At 50.1% G+C, this 13,047-nt stretch overlaps 2 protein-coding genes across 4 annotated transcripts in view; both read left to right on the forward strand.

The window, feature by feature from the left end:
- ncmap (non-compact myelin associated protein) overlaps positions 1-1,699 on the forward strand; it is a 31,491-nt gene extending 29,792 nt beyond the window's left edge. For both annotated transcript variants that reach the window (XM_030117406.1, XM_030117405.1), the window contains exon 4: positions 1-1,699. This exon is cut by the window's left edge and continues 675 nt beyond it. The gene's annotated coding sequence lies outside the window, so the exon portion shown is untranslated.
- A 5,321-nt stretch (positions 1,700-7,020) lies between these two features.
- Positions 7,021-10,396, forward strand: tmem234 (transmembrane protein 234). Of its 2 annotated transcripts, XR_003933571.1 has the most exons (6): positions 7,021-7,323; positions 9,291-9,442; positions 9,510-9,576; positions 9,638-9,730; positions 9,866-10,009; positions 10,042-10,396. XR_003933571.1 is itself a non-coding variant. In XM_030117073.1 (5 exons), the coding sequence occupies exons 1-5, from the start codon at positions 7,242-7,244 to the stop codon at positions 9,955-9,957; spliced, it is 486 nt and encodes a 161-aa protein (XP_029972933.1). In that variant the 5' UTR covers positions 7,021-7,241; the 3' UTR covers positions 9,958-10,396. The 2 variants fall into 2 exon arrangements, 1 of the variants encoding a protein (XP_029972933.1); XM_030117073.1 differs by having other exon boundaries at positions 9,866-10,396.
- The last annotated feature ends 2,651 nt before the right edge of the window (positions 10,397-13,047 follow it).

Genomic DNA, 13,047 nt, shown 5'->3' on the forward strand with positions numbered 1-13,047 from the left:
CCTCGGCTGCTCCCCCTGGTGGTCCAGCCTGCTGCTGCAGAATGAGGGAGGAAGAGAAACCATGTGAAGGGGTTCAGCTGGACCACTGGGTTCCACTGAGTTCCACTGCCTACGGAGCAGAAAGTGGTCCAGAACAGGTCTAGAAAGTCGTCTCTCTGCACACTCAGAAGACGTCTTCAGGGGAGCCGGAATGAAGGTCTTTCTTGGACGTTGTCCGGTTGTCCTGTTGCCCTGTTGAGACATTGCAGTTTTGTAGAGATGACACAGTTGTTGGACGTCTCGTCCTCGAAGGAGCGAGAGCCACCCCCCTGCACAGAGACACGTCTCAAGACGTCTTTTCAGCGTTGTCTTTTGCCCGTGGTTTTGGTTCCATGATGGTTCAGACTGAAGCTCCAGACGATGATGTTTTACTGACGTCCACTGAAGGGCTAGCATTGGCGTCCACAGTAACTGTCGTCCAAATGAGGGCGTTATGGACGTCTTTTCAACACCAGATTTACTCTCATTTTAGACCTGGTTTTTATAAAAATAATGCGTTGGGGGTTTGTTATTAGGTCTTTGGAGGTAACCTGCGTGTGCAGCCACAGCTGTCCTCCAGCCCCTCCAACCACCGCCCGGTCCCTGTCACTGCATCCACCCTGACTTCCTGCGGTTCCCTCTTGGTCCCCCGTCCAGGTCCTGACCACGTCCTGCCTTGCTTCGCTTCTGAGAGCAGGTATCTTCAAGACAGTGTCTGTAGAGGAACTAGTGTTTCCCAGAGTAAAGCAAGGAAGTCAAAGCAAGGCGCTCCAGCAGGGGGAGCTGTCTCTGGGTAATGGTCACTTGGAGACATAAAATAAACATAACTAGGAAGGGAACTTGTGTCTGGTTTGTTGAGCCGACTCTTCCTTTCACTCATTAACTGGTCACAGTGGGAGCAGCCACGCTGACGCTGATGTTACCGTCATCTTCATGGAACCAAAGCTGGATGGAAAAAGAGATGTTAAAAAGACGTCTTTGGGACGTGTCTCTGCTCTGGCTCCTTTGAGGACGTCTTCTGGATGTCAGATAATTACATCAATGAAACGTATTTCTTTGACATGAATACAGTGTCCCCATGAGACATCCCTACAACGTCCAAGACAGACGTATACAGTAGAAGACTTCGATCGGGGCTCCTGCATGGGTGCAGACGTCTCTGGGGCAGGGGGGCTGATGGGATGTTGGAACAGGGGGCTGATGGGATGTTGGAACTCCAGCGATCAAGCTGCCAGAAAATGACTGACTCAATAAATTATTCCACTAACACTGAAGCAGTTGCTTTTGGCTCATGGGCCACGGTTTGCTGTGAAGGCAGCCATCAGAGAGCTCCTATTAGAAACCACAGATCAGCAACAGTCAGCACCGTTCACAGCTCAGACCGATCGAGCGTGAACAAACCAGAAAACACCAGTACCTTTCAATATGTATGCACAAAGAGAGTGAGGGAATCGACTTAACAAGGATTTAGAAACACTCTTAAACCGTTTTGTTTTGGCTTTTCTATTTGCATTATCAATTATGTAAGGGGAATTAAAAAAGTTGGCAAAAAAAGACAAAGCTGTGAAACGGGAGAACTTTCGATTCTACTTCCATGTTTATATTTGATATTTACTCAAAACGATCACGAAGTGTATCATATTAGAAACTTTTAAATCCATAAAATAAATATCAAAGGTAGAAGGAGAATGCTGTCAATCATTTGCAGAGACGGCTCTGGGGACGGGGGACGCGTCGCCGGTCCGTCCCCCCATTCCCAGCACATCCGGTACAACAGGATTAATGTCACAGTGGAATGGGAGCGAAGCCTGACCTTCACCCACTCGTTTCAGACGATTAGAAAATGCAGCCTCTGAGTTTTCTTCACTTCCACTCAAACCCCAGGAGTTTCCACCGCCTGGCTCCCCTTCCTGCCTCAAGGCTCCCAGCCCGCCCCTCTCATCCAACCAGATGGCAGGAACACACACAGTACGCCAGCGGAGGACAGCTCCATCCAACGGCATCCAACATCCAGCCGATAAACATCCAACGTCCAGCCAACCAAACATCCAACATCCAGCTGATTACATCCAACGTCCAGCTGATAAACATCCAACATCCAGCCGATAAACATCCAAAATCCAGCTGAATACATCCAACATCCAGCCGATAAACATCCAACATCCAGCTGATTACATCCAACATCCAGCCGATAAACTTCCAACATCCAGCCAACCAAACATCCAACATCCAGCTGATTACATCCAACGTCCAGCTGATAAACATCCAACATCCAGCCGATAAACATCCAAAATCCAGCTGATTACATCCAACATCCAGCCGATAAACATCCAACATCCAGCTGATTACATCCAACATCCAGCCGATAAACATCCAACATCCAGCCGATAAACATCCAACATCCAGCTGATTACATCCAACGTCCAGCTGATAAACATCCAACATCCAGCCGATAAACATCCAAAATCCAGCTGATTACATCCAACATCCAGCCGATAAACATCCAACATCCAGCTGATTACATCCAACATTCAGCCGATAAACATCCAACATCCAGCTGATTACATCCAACATTCAGCCGATAAACATCCAACATCCAGCTGATTACATCCAAAATCCAGCTGATAAACATCCAACATCCAGCCGATAAACATCCAACATCCAGCTGATTACATCCAACATCCAGCCGATAAACATCCAACATCCAGCCAACCAAACATCCAACATCCAGCTGATTACATCCAACGTCCAGCTGATAAACATCCAACATCCAGCCGATAAACATCCAACATCCAGCTGATTACATCCAACATCCAGCCGATAAACATCCAACATCCAGCTGATTACATCCAACATCCAGCCGATAAACATCCAACATCCAGCCAACCAAACATCCAACATCCAGCTGATTACATCCAACGTCCAGCTGATAAACATCCAACATCCAGCCGATAAACATCCAAAATCCAGCTGATTACATCCAACATCCAGCCGATAAACATCCAACATCCAGCTGATTACATCCAACATCCAGCCGATAAACATCCAACATCCAGCCAACCAAACATCCAACATCCAGCTGATTACATCCAACGTCCAGCTGATAAACATCCAACATCCAGCCGATAAACATCCAAAATCCAGCTGATTACATCCAACATCCAGCCGATAAACATCCAACATCCAGCTGATTACATCCAACATCCAGCCGATAAACATCCAACATCCAGCCGATAAACATCCAACGTCCAGCCAACCAAACATCCAACATCCAGCTGATTACATCCAACGTCCAGCTGATTACATCCAACATCCAGCCGATAAACATCCAACATCCAGCTGATTACATCCAACATCCAGCCGATAAACATCCAACATCCAGCTGATTACATCCAACATCCAGGCGATAAACATCCAACTTCCAGCCAACCAAACATCCAACATCCAGCTGATTACATCCAACATCCAGCCAATAAACATCCAACGTCCAGCCGATAAACATCCAACATCCAGCCGATAAACATCCAGCTGATTACATCCAACGTCCAGCTGATAAACATCCAACATCCAGCCAACCAAACATCCAACATCCAGCTGATTACATCCAACATCCAGCCAATAAACATCCAACGTCCAGCCGATAAACATCCAACATCCAGCTGATTACATCCAACGTCCAGCTGATAAACATCCAACATCCAGCTGATTACATCCAGCCGATAAACATCCAACATCCAGCTGATAAACATCCAACATCCAGCTGATAAACATCCAACATCCAGCCAACAAAACATCCAACATCCAGCTGATTACATCCAACATCCAGCCAATAAACATCCAATGTCCAGCCGACAAACATCCAACATCCCGCCAACCAAACATCCAACGTCCAGCTGATTACATCCAACATCCAGCCGACCAAACATCCAACGTCCAGCTGAAAAACATCCAACGTCCAGCCGACCAAACATCCAACGTCCAGCTGATAAACATCCAACGTCCAGCGGACCAAACATCCAACGTCCGGCCGACCAAACATCCAACGTCCAGCTGATAAACATCCAACGTCCAGCTGATAAACTTCCAACGTCCAGCTGAAATACATCCAACATCCAGACAACCAAACATCCAACATCCAGCTGATAAACACCCAACGTCCAGCTGATTACATCCAACATCCAGACAACCAAACATCCAACATCCAGCCGACCAAACATCCAACATCCAGCTGATAAACATCCAACATCCAGCTGATTACATCCAACATCCAGCCGATAAACATCCAACATCCAGCTGATTACATTCAACCTCCAGCTGATAAACATCCAACGTCCAGCTGATTACATTCAACCTCCAGCTGATAAACATCCAACGTCCAGCTGATAAACATCCAACGTCCAGCTGATAAACATCCAACGTCCAGCTGATAAACATCCAACGTCCAGCTGATTACATCCAACGTCCAGCTGATAAACATCCAACGTCCAGCTGATTACATTCAACCTCCAGCTGATAAACATCCAACGTCCAGCTGATAAACATCCAACGTCCAGCTGATAAACATCCAACGTCCAGCTGATAAACATCCAACGTCCAGCTGATTACATCCAACGTCCAGCTGATAAACATCCAACGTCCAGCTGATTACATTCAACCTCCAGCTGATAAACATCCAACGTCCAGCTGATAAACATCCAACGTCCAGCTGATAAACATCCAACGTCCAGCTGATAAACATCCAACGTCCAGCTGATTACATCCAACGTCCAGCTGATAAACATCCAACGTCCAGCTGATAAACATCCAACGTCCAGCTGATTACATCCAACGTCCAGCTGATAAACATCCAACGTCCAGCTGAAACCCTGTTAAAATGCACTCGGTAACAGCTGTATATCCGTGATTCTCAGTGGCATCATTAAAATTGAAATATTGAAGTTTGAAATATCAACGCAGTCAAACTGATGAGTTAAAACATTTGGAAACCCATTTCTATTTTCCTAATGGTTTTTTGTGAAGGATGAAATCGAGATTGGATCAAAACTTCAAATCATTGCACCAGAGGAGGAACCTTCATTATTCTTAAAGCTGCAGTACTCAATTTTTTTCCCTGTTTTAGAGTAAATTTGGCTTCACCGTCATAGTGTGATGTAATAGTAGTCATTTAGTACTAAAAGTTCCATCGGTGAGCTCTCTCAGCCTTAGAAATAAACCTTTTATCCTGGCGAAACCCGGAAGACGAAGTCACTTTGTCTTTGCCCGGACCGGGTCCTGATCCGCCAATCAAATGTCGAGGTGAGGAGGGGCGGGGTCAGCACAGGCAAAGCCCGCCCCCGGCTTCCTCCACAAACAGTGCAGCGCGAGCGGCCGGGGAACCAGAGCGCCGCAGCGAACAAAACACGTCTGGCGCCGCTTTGACAAGTGACTGTGTGAAGCTATGAGGCTGGAGCTCCGTCTGCTCTTCACACTGACACTTTAAAAAGTCACTGAAGAACTGGTGGACGGAGAGAGCAGACTGTCTGGAGGGAGGAGAAGGAAGTGAAAGTATAAAGCTAGGTTAAAGCCAGGTTTACACTTGCACAACTTTTTGCCACGATGTTGTCGTGGCAAGGCGTGCCAATCTGGAGTCACAAACCGGCAGACTCCCGCACTGTTCACCACTAGTTCACGCACAGTTCATGACCAGTTCACGGACAGTTGGCGCACAGTTCACGGACAGTTCACGAATGCGCCCGTCAGTGTCGCGAACTGACACGACGCATTCACAGCAAATTCACGCATAGTTTGCGCATAGTTTACGAGCTTCCCGCACCGGCACGACGTGGTTGCACGCGCGTCATATACGAGTAAAAAAGGGGGCTTCCCCAGCCCCGGGTCGTTTTTGGATTTGCTGTGGAACAGACAACATGCTGAATGCCAGAGACTCCATCACTGCGGAGAAGAGAAGATCCTGAACCTGCAGCTGCTCTGTGTTGAAGAGCAGCGGAAAAGGCGCTGCCTGGGGCCCCGAGCTGAAGGGGGCCCCGACGGACGGCTGACATCAGTCAATTTCAATGACAAATTAAAGGCCCTACACTTGATGCTGCAACGACAAGTGGGTCGAAAATCCCCCGCATGGGGCCCTTTTCCGGGTACTCACCGGTGACCAGGACTGGCACGCATTCTCCCACAAGTGTTCACAAGGAGTTCACGGACAGTTGGCGCATAGTTCTCGGCCCGTTCGCGATATTTTGTCGTGACCAAAATTTTGAACATTTCAAAATTGTCGTCCCGACATGGCACGCAGTCCCGACGGGTTTACGCACACTTCACGCCACTTTACGAGTAGTTTGCGACTCGATTCGTGGCAATGCGTGCCACAGAATCGTGCAAGTGTAAACCTGGCTTTACACTTGAACGATTCTGTGGCACGCATTGCCACGACAACATCAAGGCAAAAAGTCGTGCAGGTGTAAACCTAGCTTAAACTAATCGCTCGGGGGGCAGAACCCACGATTCAGAAACAGAAAAAAAAAGTCAAAATAAACTTTTATACTAAATAAAAACAGACTGACAATGAATGAATTTTCTGTAAATAATTTCTGATAAAGGGTTAGATAAACTGGAGCAACGGGAAAGCTCCCCGAGTATGCGTGATTCGACATGCACACCGTGTGTGTGTGTGTGTGTGTTTGTCTGTGTGTGTGAGTGTGTGTGTGTGTGTGTGTGTGTGTGTGTGTGTGTGTGTGTGTGTGTGTGTGTGTGTGTGTGTGTGTGTGTGTGGGCAGGGGGGTGAATATTCGGATCGCAAAATTATTCGCAGAATGTCATCATAGTGACCGTCTTCTGAACAGGAAGCAGCCGCGTGCATGTACATGCGCGCAATCTCGTGCACGCGCACGGGGGAGGTGCCGGAGAGGCAGAGGGAGGGGCTGTGTGAGAGCGGCACGAAGGAGGGGCGTGGCTTACAGTTCCAATCCAGAGAATCAGGTAGTGTAGCTTTAAATCACAGAACCACAGCTCCTGAAGCTGAAGTCACCCAGACGTGTTCCAGCTGGGCTGTCCTCCAGCGCCCTCTGCTGGTCGCTCTGGAGAATACAGTCACAGCAAGCTGCGTTCAAGGACACCACGCCGTTTAACAACCCAGAACCATCAGATTAAAGTCCGATGTCTTAAAGCGCCCCGATACCGAGGACGGTGTTCCAGCTGCGGTGAGGCTGAGAGGGAGGGACCCGGGAACTTCAATGCTGAAGAGGCGTTCAGGAACACTTCCGGGTCCTGAACGCAGCTTGTATTCGACGCTTCCCGTCAGAATGGTGACAGGAGGTGAGCGGACCGAAAACACGGTTTATCCGGGTGACATTCTGGGGTTATATCCGCGGCCGGGTGACATTCTGGGGTTATATCCGCGGCCGGGTGACATTCTGGGGTTATATCCGCGGCCGGGTGACATTCTGGGGTTATATCCGCGGCCGGGTGACATTCTGGGGTTATATCCGCGGCCGGGTGACATTCTGGGGTTATATCCGCGGCCGGGTGACATTCTGGGGTTATATCCGCGGCCGGGTGACATTCTGGGGTTATATCGGCTTCCCTGTGGTGTGGGTCTCCTCTCATCCCTGCTGCCTGCCGGCTCGTGCTGATCAGCTGTCGGCGGCAGCAGCTCGTGCAGCGGAAGTTAGTGTTCACTGTAGAGTTCCGGGTCACAATGCTTGAAATCGGTTGAGAACAGCAGCCAGGAGACCCAGACCAGCACTGGAGGTTCTTCAGGGACTGCCGCTGAGCAGACTCTCCTCCGCGGCTCGCCGTTCCCCCTGGGCCTGTGTCTCACTCTGGCCTGGTGACGGGTGGCATGGCTGTTCTAGTCATCAGAAAATATGAGTAAATGAAGTAGAACTGTGTTTGAGAAGGTGAGCAGCACGGCATGATCGTATCTGACACTGAACAGAGCATCCGTTACTGCGGAGCACTCACCATGTCTGTTGTCTTATATCTGTTGTTTATTTCATTATATCTGTCTTAGATCTTTATGTAAATTATATTTAATTTATATCTGTCATTTTATATCTATTACTTAATTATATCTGTCTTAATTTGTATTTAAATTATATTTAATATTTAGTTGTGTCGGTCAGTATATTGCTGTTACTTATTTAATTATATCTATCCTAATTTTACATACAAATTGTATTTAACTTTTTCTTCTATAGTTGGCTTTGTATTTTTCTATTTTTCTTTCCACGTTCTTTTTGCTGCTGAAACACTGCAATTTCCCCATAAGGGACAAATAAAGGACTTTCAATTCAGTTCAGTATGTCAGTGAGCACTTCTGTCATGTCCTGTAAATAAACTTTTCTATTTGTTGTTGCTTTACTGTGTTTCATGCTTTGATTTTTTCCATGTCTTGTCTTCCTTTGGCTGTTTCACTCAGTCAGTTTTAATTATTCTAGAAATGAGTGTCCATTGTATTCAATGAAGCTCTTCTGATTAAATTGACTTCATTTTTTATTACACTACTGACTTTATTTTTTACATTTTATTCTGAAAACCTCTGTGTATGTTAAGGTATTACATAAATAATGTGCTGTTCTGACTGCAAGAATTGCTCCTCCAGAAACTTTTTATGGCCATTTTAGTGGGAGGAAAAGAGCAACCAGTCCAAGGTCTGTGGGTCTGAGCAGCTGTGAAAGACCTACTGAATCATTTGAATTGGAGAAAAGTTGTTTAAAACACGAACTTTCTTATTTGGCAGTGGTTGAAATATTTTCTCGAGCCCATGCAGTGAAACGCTCCTGCTCCAGAAAGTATGAAACATTTATTATCGACACAGTCACTGCATCAGCATGCAGCAGTGGTGACTGAGCGGTCTCTGTCTGCTGTCGCCTCATGGAGGCAGAACGTGAGACGAGGCTCAATATGAAGGATACTGGAGTGGAGGCTCCGGGGTTGTTGTCATACGAGTGTGACTGCTGTAGAAACAGGCTTTGTTTTTTCCTGTCTGTGAGGGCTAAACAACGCTGTGGTCGCCATGACAACGTGCCCAGGACAGAGATTTACTGTCTGCTAACAGTCAGAGCCATAACATAACACATATTGTCCCATCAGTGACGACCAGCTGCCTTGAAGTCTGTATTTACCCAGGATTCCACAGCGTCCACAGCTTCTGCCACTACCGGGAGTCAGCGCCGGTTTGCCGCTGCTGTCCGCCGAGCAGCGAGCGGTCTACTACTATACACGTCAATGGTAGAGCTGCTCATCGGTCTCTCTGCCCCCCCTCGTCTCCTGTCCCCCAGGTGAGGTCCTCAGCCTGGTCCTGGTCTCCCTGCTGTGGGGCTGCACCAATCCCTTCCTGAGGACGGGTTCTGCGGGTCTGGAGCGCGTGAGGGAACCGAGCAGAGTGCGGCAGCTGCTGGCGGAGGTCCGGTTCCTGCTGCTGAACGTCCAGGTACCGTCCCGTCCTGCGGTCCTTCCCCGGGCCCTGCTGGACCCTGACCGTGTCCCTGTGCCGGCAGTACATGGTCCCGTTCCTCCTGAACCAGAGCGGCTCGGCGGTGTTCTACTACACTCTGTCCAGCACCGGTGAGAGCCGCACGCCGTTCTCCTGGCGTTCCGCTGGTCTCCTGACCGTTCTGTGTTCCAGACCTGTCTGTGGCGGTTCCTGTGGCCAACTCCCTGACCTTCGTCTGGACGCTGCTCACCGGCCGGCTCCTCGGTGAGGAACTCGGAGGAAAACGTGAGTCTGAGCAGGATGTGAGTGGAGAACCACCCAGACGGGAAGGTTCCTTTATTCAGCGGAGAACCGTGGTTTTCCCTCCTTCCTGACAGAACCTCACGTTCTTTCTGTTCTCACACACCTGACTTTCTCCAGAGGCGGTCCTGGGAATGTTCCTCACCATGGCCGGCATCACGCTGTGTGTCGTCAGCTCCACGGAACCCCTCGGTTCTGACCGGCACGCATGACGGAGAACACCAGCAAGAACTCGGGGGATGAAGAACATGATGGACGGAGAACATGACGGACGGAGAACATGACGGACGGAGAACATGACGGACGGAGAACATGACAGATGGAGAACGCGGGGATGGAGAACATGATGGATGGAGAACATGATGGATGGAGAACATGATGGATGGAGAACATGACGGATGGAGAACGCGGCCCAGACGTGCTCTGGTCAGTCGTTCTGCTGGTGGAAGTGGAAGCTGGATCATGTCAGCTGACTGCAGAACCCGCTCCAGGTTCCAGCCTGGTTCTGATGCTGCGGTAACGGAACAGTCTTCACTCAGCTGGGTTCTGTTGGCTTCGTTTAAAAGCGTTTCAGGACAGAATGAAGTGAAAAGACGAGACGAGCTGAAACAGCTCATTCTGAATGAAATGATTCTGAAATAAATGTAATTTTAATCCAGTGTCTGGTTGTGTTCTGGTTTTAAAGCAGAGCTGAAGAGTTCCTTCATGTCTGCCATGGTTCTGCTGGACGTTACTTCCTGTTGCTGCTCGTATGGAGGACGGAACCTGCCAACACTGAAGACATGAACCATTACTGAAATTCATCCAGTCACACTGGAACTGAATACCTGAACGTGGGCCGCATGGTGGATGAGCGCTCATGTTTCGCCACAGAAGGTTGTGGGTTCACACGTCGGCAGAGGCCTCAGCCGTTCTGTGTGGGGTTTGCATGTTCTCTCCGTGTGCCAGGGGGACTGACTGAAAACAAAGTCTTTCCAGAGACGGTCCTGAACCGTCATCTCCTCCCGTTCTGGTATCAGGTCATCATCCTGTACAGAGCTAACAGCACCGCAGTGTGTGTGTGTGTGTGTGTGTGTGTGTGTGTGTGTGTGTGTGTGTGTGTGTGTGTGTGTGTGTGTGTGTGTGTGTGTGTGTGTGTTATATGATTATACGATTATAGATTCAGAGCCCACACTTCAGTGCTGCTGGCTCAATTCCCCGGTGCTCGTCCAGAGTCTGCGGGGACAGCAGTGAACGTCCCGCTCTGGACCGAAGCTCCACAGATCTGATTGGATCAGCTGTAGTCCCGCCCACTGACCCTGGAATAAATTCTGAAGCATGGCCACACCAGGTGATGAACACTGAACCATGAATGAAATATGTCAACGTGCACATTTTCCAAGATGGCTGCCCGGAGCGAGCTGTGCTCTGGAGCAGAGGAAAAGTGTTTCATGGAGCCTCTGAGGAAAAGCAGACCTTCTAAAAGCTGCAACGTCAAAGTGAACAGAGAACAAAAGAGAGACAGGAAGCAGAGGCGGTGGACTTCCTCCTCCCGTACAATCAGAGCCCTTCACAACCCGCAGAATCAACTGAATGGACATTCCCAGGTAAACACAGAGCTTTCAATAGAGTCCCGTCTTGTCGCCATGGCGACTGGAACGTTTAGGTGGACCAGGCTGAAAAGAGGAGACGTCCGAACCAACCAGCAGCGTTTAAAGACGGTGGTCTTCAGGGTTCCTCCTCGTCCCCCTGAGGTTCCTTCAGTCCATCATGGGGTCCAGGGAAGGATAGTGCACCAGTGAAAATCCACCTCAGAGGTGTCCAACATGAGGCCTGTGGACCAAACCCGGCCTTAAGAGTCTGCCCGGGTTGAGGACTTTTCACCACCATAAACACACTGGAGGCTGTCAGAGGTCCCTGCAGCTGGAGGTCATCCTCCAGAGAGTACAGCCTGCAGCGCCGGCGGGGGACCCCCGCCCCCCATACAGCTGCACCAGAACCAGGCCAGGCAACACGAGGACAGCCCCTGGTCCACACGGCGTCCCAGGAAAAATCCTCAAGGACTGTGTGGATCAGCTCGCAGAGGTTTTCACCTCCATCTTCAGCCTCTTGCTCCAACAGTTCAAAACCCCCACCTGCCTGAAAACAGCCCCCATGGCCCCGGTACCAGGGGTACCAGAGGTACCAGAGGTGCCAGAGGTACCAGAGGTGCCAGAGGAGAACGCTGTGAGCCTGAACTTTGGTCCAGCTGCTCTCACTCCCATCGTCACAAAGTGTTGAGAGAAACTCATCATTTCTCTCATCAGATCCGCCGTCCCTGCTGACCTGGACCAGCACCAGTCTGCTCACCAGGCAGACCGGTCAACAGAAGACGCTGTGATCACAAGTGTCCACACAGGCCCGACTCCCCTGGACCAGAGGAACCCGTATCTGGACCAGAGGAACCCGTATCTGGACCACAGGAACCCGTATCTGGACCAGAGGAACCCATATCTGGACCAGAGGAACCCGTATCTGGACCAGAGGAACCCGTATCTGGACCAGAGGAACCCGTATCTGGACCACAGGAACCCGTATCTGGACCACAGGAACCCGTATCTGGACCAGAGGAACCCGTATCTGGACCACAGGAACCCGTATCTGGACCACAGGAACCCGTATCTGGACCACAGGAACCCGTATCTGGACCAGAGGAACCCGTATCTGGACCAGAGGAACCCGTATCTGGACCACAGGAACCCGTATCTGGACCACAGGAACCCGTATGTAAGGCTGCTGGTTGTGGACTTCAGCTCGGCCTTTAACACTGCTGTGTCCCACAAACTGGTCCACAACCTGAGCACCGCAGCATGTCAGGATGGGGGGCCGCACATCCTCCACCCTCATCCTGAACACCGGGACACCACAGGGACGTGTCCTCAGCCCCCTTGTACTCCCTCGTCCCCATCCGCTCCACCAGCACCGTCGTCCAGTTGGCCGCAGACCACGCAGGCGGCCTCCAGGGAGGAGGTCCAGCTCCTGGTACCGTGGTGTCACAGTAACAATCTGGACCTCAACTCCAGCAGAACCAAGGGACTGACTGTGGATTTCAAGAGAACCAAACGCTCGGAGCACCCCGCCCTCTGCAGAGAGGGTCAGAGCTTCAGATTCACCTGGGCCGTTCACACCTCCTGCCAGGTGGGGGCGGCACAGCAGAGACTGGACTTCCTCAGGAGGCTGAAGCAGGCTGCCCCCCCACGGAGAGCCTCCTGTGTCCTGCTGCACAGCAGGGTGCAGCAGCTGGACAGCAGGGTGCAGCAGCTGGACAGCGGAGGACAGAAGAA

Source organism: Salarias fasciatus, chromosome 19, assembly GCF_902148845.1.
Source record: "Salarias fasciatus chromosome 19, fSalaFa1.1, whole genome shotgun sequence".
NCBI lineage: Eukaryota > Metazoa > Chordata > Actinopteri > Blenniiformes > Blenniidae > Salarias > Salarias fasciatus.

What these genes read in the sequence shown, in the direction of transcription:
- tmem234 (XM_030117073.1), top strand. Translation starts at nt 7,242, where the DNA reads ATGCTGAAGAGGCGTTCAGGAACACTTCCGGGTCCTGAACGCAGCTTG. An exon ending in CGTCAGAATGGTGACAGGAG is followed by an intron (nt 7,324 to 9,290) that starts GTGAGCGGACCG and finishes CCTGTCCCCCAG; the next exon opens with GTGAGGTCCTCAGCCTGGTC. An exon ending in CTACACTCTGTCCAGCACCG is followed by an intron (nt 9,577 to 9,637) that starts GTGAGAGCCGCA and finishes TCTGTGTTCCAG; the next exon opens with ACCTGTCTGTGGCGGTTCCT.